The 8,657-nt window shown below is 40.4% G+C and overlaps 2 protein-coding genes across 4 annotated transcripts in view; one reads left to right on the top strand and one right to left on the bottom strand.

The window, feature by feature from the left end:
- Positions 1-7,785, bottom strand: part of MILR1 (mast cell immunoglobulin like receptor 1) — a 21,537-nt gene extending 13,752 nt beyond the window's left edge. The window contains exons 1-6 of one of the 3 annotated variants that reach the window (XM_019516726.1): positions 7,113-7,785; positions 6,975-7,019; positions 4,838-5,131; positions 2,919-3,206; positions 1,268-1,552; positions 609-722 (exon numbers count right to left, since the gene is read on the bottom strand). In XM_019516726.1, coding sequence (XP_019372271.1) covers positions 609-722; positions 1,268-1,552; positions 2,919-3,206; positions 4,838-5,131; positions 6,975-7,019; positions 7,113-7,155 — 1,069 coding nt within the window. In that variant the 5' untranslated portion in view covers positions 7,156-7,785. The remainder of the gene's footprint in view (positions 1-608; positions 723-1,267; positions 1,553-2,918; positions 3,207-4,837; positions 5,132-6,974; positions 7,020-7,112) is intronic. The other 2 variants (XM_019516728.1, XM_019516727.1) reach the window with 2 other exon arrangements.
- The window catches only part of PECAM1 (platelet and endothelial cell adhesion molecule 1), a 110,631-nt gene that overhangs the window by 14,528 nt on the left and 87,446 nt on the right, over positions 1-8,657 (top strand). The window lies entirely within an intron of this gene.

Raw genomic sequence — 8,657 nt, forward strand, 5'->3', positions numbered from 1 at the left:
AAAAAAAAAAAAAAAAAAAAAAAAAAAAAAAAAAAAGTATGTCCTGTGACTTTTTAATGATGATTTAAAATAAAGCAGTTTTTGCCAATGAGCATGCCTTAAAAGGAGTGCTACTCAAATCTGACAATGTCTCTACTTTGTATGTAGGTACTGGGAGAGTTGTTCCCAAATTTCTATTTTAAGTTTAGATAGAGATACTAGATAAAAAATGAGTTGTTCTCAGATCTAACAGGTGCTACATGTGCTTTTATAAAGAGATTTTTTCTACTTACCCTTCTACCATAAGATCCTGATTGTGCAAACACTTACGTAATGAAAGAAGTCCTATTCAATGGAATCAATTATGTAAACAAAGTTATGGAGTTGTATAACTTGTGATGGGATTGGGGCCTAAAACATTGCCAAAAATCATTTTGCTTGGATGTCTGCCTTTAAAAAACACTTGGGGTCAGTTGAAAAGAGAAGGGTGTCTCAAACTCCCCAAGCAATACCCCAAGTTAACTTTTCATTTGGGTAGGCATTTCCTAAGCAAAGGTCTTACTTTCCTTCCAGAAAATGTTCAAACCCACCAAAGGAGTGAGAGAGAGAGAGAATCAAAAGTAACTTACTTGCTTTATACCAAGGAAGGAAGAGAAATGGAATTGCCACGGCAATCACCGTTACCACCAGCAGGAGGAAGACCACAAGAGAAATGCAGAGTAGATAGGAGATGCCTGCCTTCTCTGTAAAAAGACAAAAAAGGAGGCTTATAGAAACATGCAACAAATTTCATTTTGTTTCCTGTTCATAGTTTGTTTGTTTTTTTTTAAGTTTAAGATCAAGCCCTAGCATTTCTTTTCTCAGTCTGACATGCCAGTAGTAAATAAAACAGTAGCATGGCGTGGGATCTGCACAGGAAGGAAAGGATTTGTGACTGAAATCCCACAGCTATCTAGAGGAATAAAGGGACAGATTCTCCATGTAGCAGGAAGTAGGGAATTGATTTGAAATTTAGATCTATTAAATCTCTCTGGGATTGATTTAGAGCAAAGCCAGGGCTATTTACAAAGGCGACTCCTTTGTGGAGGCTCTTCATGCTCTCTTCCTAAGTACTAGTTTACAACCTAAGCTGGGCTCTGTCTTTTGAAATAACTACCGTCTCTTGCAATTAGACCTCCAGAGTAAAGTTCTTGTGAAGAAAAAATACAACCAAAAGATCTCTGCTTTGCTGGACATGGTACCCCCACTTCTAACACTGTAGTGCTAGTAAAGATTATCAAACACATACCTGACAGGGTAAACCTGAGACTGTTGCTGTATTTCTTTGAATTGGGAATTTTGTTTTCAGCTTTGCACTTATAGTCACCCAAAACATCGGAAGAATTGATAGTTAAAGAAATATTAGCAGCTGCCTTCCCCTCTACACATATAGGAGGTGATATACTCTTATTTCCTCTAAAAAATCTGTATGTGATAGGATGAGAGCCATTCTCTGAGAGACAAAAGAGGGTCACGTTCTGGCCTGTCTTAACTCGGGAAGTGGGTGAGCTCAGCACTGGTTGGGACACAGCTTCTGTGAGAGAGAATCATAAGAAAGCAAAATTAAATACCATCTCGGATGTGACCTTCATGCCTAGAAACAACTTCTGCTGATCCCAATAGAATGACACCCGTTTACACTGTGACAGTTTAGGTCAGTGGTTCTCAACATTTCTAGACTCAAGGCACCTGTCAGCTCTTAGCATTATTTCTTTTGTGACGATGAAAAAATCAGAGTGATTGTTCTGTTGCGAAGAACTCAGAAGACCACAACAGGTTAGAATGTCTTTAATACTATGGATTCCTATTTGAAACCTCTGAATTCATCTTGTGAATCACGTTTGCACATGTAATGGTGGCACCCCATGGCACCCTGGTTGAGACTTGCTGCTCCAGACAAAAACATACTGTTACAAAACTTCTGTAGCACATCTCCCAAGGTTATGGCTGCAGCTTGAATGGCTTATCGAGTACTTAGTCTTTTTCCTTTAAAATAGTTTTTATTCTTTTTTTAAACCTTTGTTCAAAGATCAATGTGGGATATCAAGAGGAGTGGGGTTATCTGTAGTCCTAACATGGTCCTTCATTGTACTCCCAAGCCACCTTGTGTGTATGAAGTCTTTATCACAGCAAGGCCAAGTTGAGGTACTTCTCTTATATGAGACAGGCAGATAATCAGGGAACAATTTTTTTTTACACATTTCTGAAGCCCCCTGTCCTTATTACATTTATGCTGTGATTAACATGTTGATCACAGCATAAATGAGAAGAGTGCTGCCTAGGCTCCCCTTGTCAGGAGCCTCTGATCTCCTGTGCCTGGCAGCCTGACCAGAACTGCTGGGCATGAGGTTTTGACAATAAGCTACTTGTTGGCCTCAGATCTCAAATTCAGGGCTGTTCTTGACATGTTGGGTAAACCAGACCCAGGCTTGTTTGAGGTTGGGGATGAGAATCAGCTGATTTTTGGCCCCATGTACAGGGCTGCAGCACCTGGTTTTGAACTTGCCAGTACAGGAGGAGCCCACGATTATCATCACATGCTCCCCATGTACTGGCAAATGGTAATGGCATAATTCAGATCTGATCCCTGATCCCAAAATCACACCTCTTGCCATGCAAATGTGGCATAGCAGGAGGCACAGTTGTTGGAATCAGAGGTCAGATTGCATTGCACCATTAAGTGAATGTGTGCCGGCGGTCTGATTGTAGCTTCTTTGCTCTTAGAGCCTTCTCTTGCTCTTGGTGTTTACAAGTAAAATTCCAAAATCATATGTCTATACTTAATGCATTAATCATAGCTCTTCAGATAGATGGCAAAGTATTAAAGACTTTGTGGGGTTAACTATTATCAACTTGCATTTCCTGATGTTGCAAAATGGAACAGAAACCATAACACCTACCTATTAATGTAAAGTTGAAACTCTTGCTGTATTTTGCTTCCTTGAGGATTTCATTTGTGGCTTTGCATGTATATTTGCCTATATCACTTGCGGACTTGATAGTTAAGATAAACGTAGCTGGCCTCCGCACATTCATGGTTTCAGTGAATAGTTTCTGATTGTCTCTAAAAAGAGTATAGTTAACTGGAAGAGAGCCAGAGTCTGATAAGCAAGTAATCGTCACATTCTGGCCTATCATTACCTCCGAGCTTCCCTTGAGTAGCTTGAGCTCAGGATTAGATAGCAGCTCTGAAGAAAGAAAACATTTATGAGTAAAACCATAACTGGGCTCTATCTGTTGTTTCTGGGGACAGCTAGTGTAATCATGGGCATGCCATCCTCGTTAAACAAGGGTGAAGAGAAAACCGTCACTGTTCATCAGCCAGAGCTATGGTAAAGTTGAAGAGATCTTGTTTTTCCTTAAGACTCAAATCATTCTCAGACCCTTTGTGAGCCTGAATGTGCTATCCCACCTGGGTCAGAAAACTGAGCAGGAAACTAAATAGTTCACTTGTCCCTCAGTGAAGTCATGTCCTTCCCTAGCCTGAGAAGGTCATTGCAGCTGCAGAGTTGAACCTTATCTGAATTGATTTTGCTGAACAAGAGAACTATATGTCATAAAATCAGGGAAAGGGGACAAGGGCATGAGTTCCCAGCACCAATATGTGCTTCTGTGATTTGGAGCTGCTATATTACAAAACATGATCACCAGCCCAAGAGCTTTAGATGGACCAAAACAGCCTCTTGAATAAAAACATCATGAAGTTTAAAACAGGAATTAAATAAATGAATTGTTATCTACCATCAGAATATTTTTGATCCAAAATAATCAAAGTCATCTATGTTCATCGTAAGCATGTCTCTGGGCACAAAAATTTTTTTATAATGACCTTTTCAGGAGTAGATGACATCAGATGATCAGAAATATGGAACAAAAACAATCTGTTAGAGCTATCTTACATGCTAATCATATATCTGTTCTGAGTGCCTGCAGCACAAATTCCGAGAAGACTCTTCTTGATAAATCTTCTGAGGCTGGATGTGGTTATTGCATCTCTTATTTTCACTGGGGTGAAATACCCTAGAGGACACATTTCCTGTGGAGTGTTATATGCAATGGGTTTCTAAAATAAAGTTCTTAGTTAACATCTGTGAAATGCATTATGGTCCTAGCATGCGTGTTGCTCTGGTTATGAAGAGGCATTACCCTGTTCCTACTGAAAGTGGACTTAGTAGTAGCCTTCAACTACTTGAAGGCGGGGTTCAAAAGAGGATGCAGCTGAACTGTTCTCAGTGATGGCAGAGCAAGGAACAGTGGTCTCAAGAGGCAGCAAGGGAAGTTGAGGTTAGATATTGGGAAGTATTATCTCACTAGGAGGGTAGTAAAACGCTGGAAGAGTTACCGAGAGAGGTGGTGGACGAAACCTAGCTAGACAAACTTTGGCTGGGATGATCTAGCTGGGGCTGGGCCTGCTTTAAGCAGGAGCTTGGACTATATATGACCTCCTGAGGCCCCTTCCAGTCCTAATTTTCTCTGATACTGGTGTTTGTTTGAATTATCCAGCAGGGGTGAATTGGAATCTGCAAGTACAGACTTTTCTTGCTTACAAAAAACTGCTTTCTTTCCTCAGTACAGAAGCTCAGATGGAGTAAAAATACCAGTATACATAAACTATTGTCAAAGCCCATGACACCCATTACATAATCTTCACAACCCCTCTGCAAGATAGATAAGTGTTGGTGATGAAGCAGAGGCAATGAGCTGCACTGATCTCCCCCAAGGCTATAATGAGATAGCAAGAGTTGGGCTTATATCTCAGGAGTTTCTAGTCTACAGTTCCAAAATTATTTCTTTCCCTTGAAGTGGATTTCTTTCTTACCTCTTACAATGATCTGACTGGGTTCTGTTTCTTCTGTGTAATTGTTGCTTGACCATTGGCATTTATATGCTCCTGAATCTGAGACATTCGCTGATTCTTTGATGTAGCTGCCATAACATTTTGCAGAATCATATGAAAGTGTGAGGTCCTTTTTTTCTCCATCCTTGTGAATGCCCATTCTTGCTTTCCCAGTGGTACACCTTGATCTGTAGGAGCAAGTGATGTTCAGCCATGTTCCTTCTTCAATTGTAGTGAAAGGGGAAATATCCATTGATAGTTTTGGAAGTGCTTCTTCTGCAAAAGAAGGTGTTCTTTGTCCCCTGAATGCCTAAATGATAGAGCTGCAGCTTTCAATTGACTGGGCACAGAGAGAACCTGGTGGCCTTTGAGAGCAAAGGGCCAAATATCTAGAGATGGAGCAAGTCTAATAACCTTGGCAAATCTCCCAGCCAGAGTGGGGTGCTTCTGATTTTACAGCCACTCTTGCCTCTTCTCATCTAGTTTTGAATATAGCAAGCGACCTTGCTTCCTGCCCCTCCCTTGAGATAATAACCCGCCATCTAACATATCTTCACCCTCCAGGGTTTTTTTTCTTAAAATGAGCATTTTGTATTTGCTTCTTGTTGCCATCTGCTTAGGGGTATGGGGCTGAACAGGTGCCTCCAATGTGAGGAATGGGGGTAAACTTTGTTCCTCCATTAAGCGATTCCCAGAATGGAATCCTTTTCCTTTTGCACACGTAAAGCTCCTGCCTCTGGCATGAGCACCTCAGCTGGCGGAGATGTCAGCTATTTAGCTGCTTCATCTCCTATCATTACATGGCTCTGGCCTGTCATATGAAAAATGCATCCCTTTTTAATCCAAAGGAGAACATGTATACAGTTTAAGGGCGTAAGGCATTGTAACTTGAATTGCTTCAGAGAGCAAGTGGACAGACACATGAACCTGTTCAAGTATTCTGAAAATGATGGAAGTGAGCCTAAAATAGCCCTGAAGAAAACAAGTACTAGTTAGAAGTTGTATGGAGCATGGCAACAGAAGCCTCAGTCCTCCAGCATCCCACAATGCACCATGCTCTGCCCTGATGGAGGGAATGGGGAGAATGGAGCAGACAGTCAATGAAATGAGCTGTCCCACGAGCTCTGCCTCTACTCTCAGAGCACCTTCCTGCTGGAACTAGGAGGTGGGAGGCCCTGCATCCACGTGTGGCTCTCCTGGTTGTGGTGAGGGTTCTCCAATAGAGTGGAGGTAGAGGGCACATGAAACCTGTCACTGACAGTCAGGTCTGCTCCCACGACCCTCCTGGCAGGGGAACAAAGCCACATGACACGGCAGCCCCCTAGTTACAGCGCATGCCACTGCATGCAGCCATGTACATAGGGGGCTATACATCTGTCTGTGGCTGACACTCTATTTTTTAAGTGCTTCAAAGTGCAACTGCACTTGGAAACAATTCAGAAGTGACAGCTGTCCGTACCCTAAGCCTATCAAAATCTTCTGAATTGATACAGCAATGGTAAAAATGTAAAGATACAAGATTGGGAGAAGCAGACACTGCGTGTTTAAAGCCGTATGGAAAAAGGGTGTGTTCCTTTTAATGAGTTGATAAATGATAAATCATATTTGAACATGTAAGGAAGGACAGTGTCATAATGATGTATGTGCACAAACATGCTGAGTTAAGGTCATAAATGAAGGTTTAAATTTATTCTTTCCTTAACTTTTGCAACCATCACCGTCTGTTAAGAGAGATGGTTTTATTTTATTTTCATTAAATATTGAGAAATGTGGTTGTAGGAAAAAAATGTCACACATGCATAGAGAATAATAATAATCTTTCAACTATGTGTGATGGAAAGTATACTCCAAGAGCCAACTACAGTATGTCAGATAGGGTAGAAAGGAAATTGTGTAAGTTTGCTGTGAGACTTTACTAATGTCCATGCAAAAAACTTTAAGCATTTGTGAATATACACAGGATTTTCTATGTATCAGAATATAGAGAAAATTTGTTTTGGTCATTTTTAATTGTCCCATCCTATACATAAATAAAAGGAGGCTGAAGAAAACAACAGCATTTTAAATTAGCAGGCTCGGTAGCAATTCATATAGTAAAACTGAAAAAAGGAGAACTTACCATTGTCATTCTCTTTTGAATTTTCAGTTTGTTGAGTGGCTTGAACTATAAAAGAGAGAAAAAGATCTTGAGTACGTTTAGGCAATGGCTGCAGTTTGGAATTAGGTCCAGTTGATAAATAACAGATCCATGGCTTACAGTGGGATAACAGAAAGACCAGGAGAGTCATAAATGTAAGCATTTTCTCACAAAAATGAAGACGCTATTAAGTAGAGAAAGCCCAGGTTTTGCTGGTAAAGAGATCTTTAAAGGGGACGGCACAAGATTTAAGGAAGTTCTAATTATGGAAACAGCAAGAGGGTGTTTTCTGGTAACATTAACATAATTTGTCAGAATCTGTCTGGATCCTGCCTAGGGAAGGTTTTAGCATCTAGCGGCTAGAGCAGAGATGTAACAAGAGGCACATCTACAAGTTCAATTACTGCACTTTAGGTAATGCACATTAAATCTAGGATCTCCATTGTGAGGTACTAGGAAAATGTGCATTAGTTTATTTTAATGTGTATTAGCTAAAGAGCACAGTTTTTTGTGATACTTTAATGCTCTTTAAAACATAGGCTAATACACATTAAAGCACATGTGTAGACATGCCCAAGGAGTCTGGGTTCTTGCCACTTTCTTACATGCCTCATTTAGGAGTTAGGAGACTTCTTTTGTGGTTTCCCTTTGCCATAGCAAGGAAGCATGTGGAAGAGCTGAATGTCCTACAGGCTTATTACAACACAGTCTAACAGACTATATATAACCAAGGGAATGCTACATAACTGTGGAACAATTTTGCTTGCTTTGTTCTTGGAAAGAAACAATCCCTGCCACAGCAGCCACAACTGTATTTTAATGTAAAATACATTACAATGTAAAGCAGTATTGTAAAATACATGCCAGTGTAAAGTAGTGTTTTAGCTAGACTGCCTATTTGAACAAAAAATGTTGTCTTTAAATGGAAAGAGAGAACGCCAACAAATCCTGTGATCCATCTAAAAGGAACTTACATGGTTGTGTGTTTGTCTGTATTGTTGCTGCATCAATTTGACATTCCCAAGCAATGGCTCTGCAAGTCAGTTTTCACATACCATAAATGTAAAAGACCAGAAAGGGCCAACTTAATATTTGGAGATATCTTGGTTTCACAGACTGAAGTATGTATCTGTAGTTTTAAATGAATGGTAATGATGAATGTTTTAGCCAGCTGCCAGTCAGGGTGTGCTAGATGTCTGCAGCCAGAAATGGTCCAAAAGAGAGAAAAATATGAACACGTAAAATGAATCCAATTAATTTGTACAGAAAAATTCCTGTTTGTTTTGATTTCAGGTTTTTTTTGTCTTGTTTTCTTTTTAAGGCAGTTTGTAATGGGATTAACTCTCTGGTGTCATTCTAAAATCTAAGGCCATTTTAACAACCTACGGCAACAGCCATAGCGATGAGGATATTATCTCTCTCTCGTGCATCCTCAATACGTCATTCCTATAGGCTAAGTACAGAGAGTCAAAAAGCCCAAGGCTGAATCGATTCCCTCTTTGCAGGTTAGTCTAAACTGCACAGATTAAATTGAAAGAGAAGTGAACGGACATTTTTACCTTTGATTCAGGAAATGCAGCCACATGCCTACAGTGGCTAGAGTAGCCAGCGGGGTGCTAGAGTAGGGGTGGGCAATTGCTTCAGGTGGAGGGCCACTTAACGAGG

This window comes from Gavialis gangeticus, unplaced genomic scaffold, assembly GCF_001723915.1.
Source record: "Gavialis gangeticus isolate Ggan-Ray unplaced genomic scaffold, GavGan_comp1, whole genome shotgun sequence".
Lineage (NCBI taxonomy): Eukaryota > Metazoa > Chordata > Crocodylia > Gavialidae > Gavialis > Gavialis gangeticus.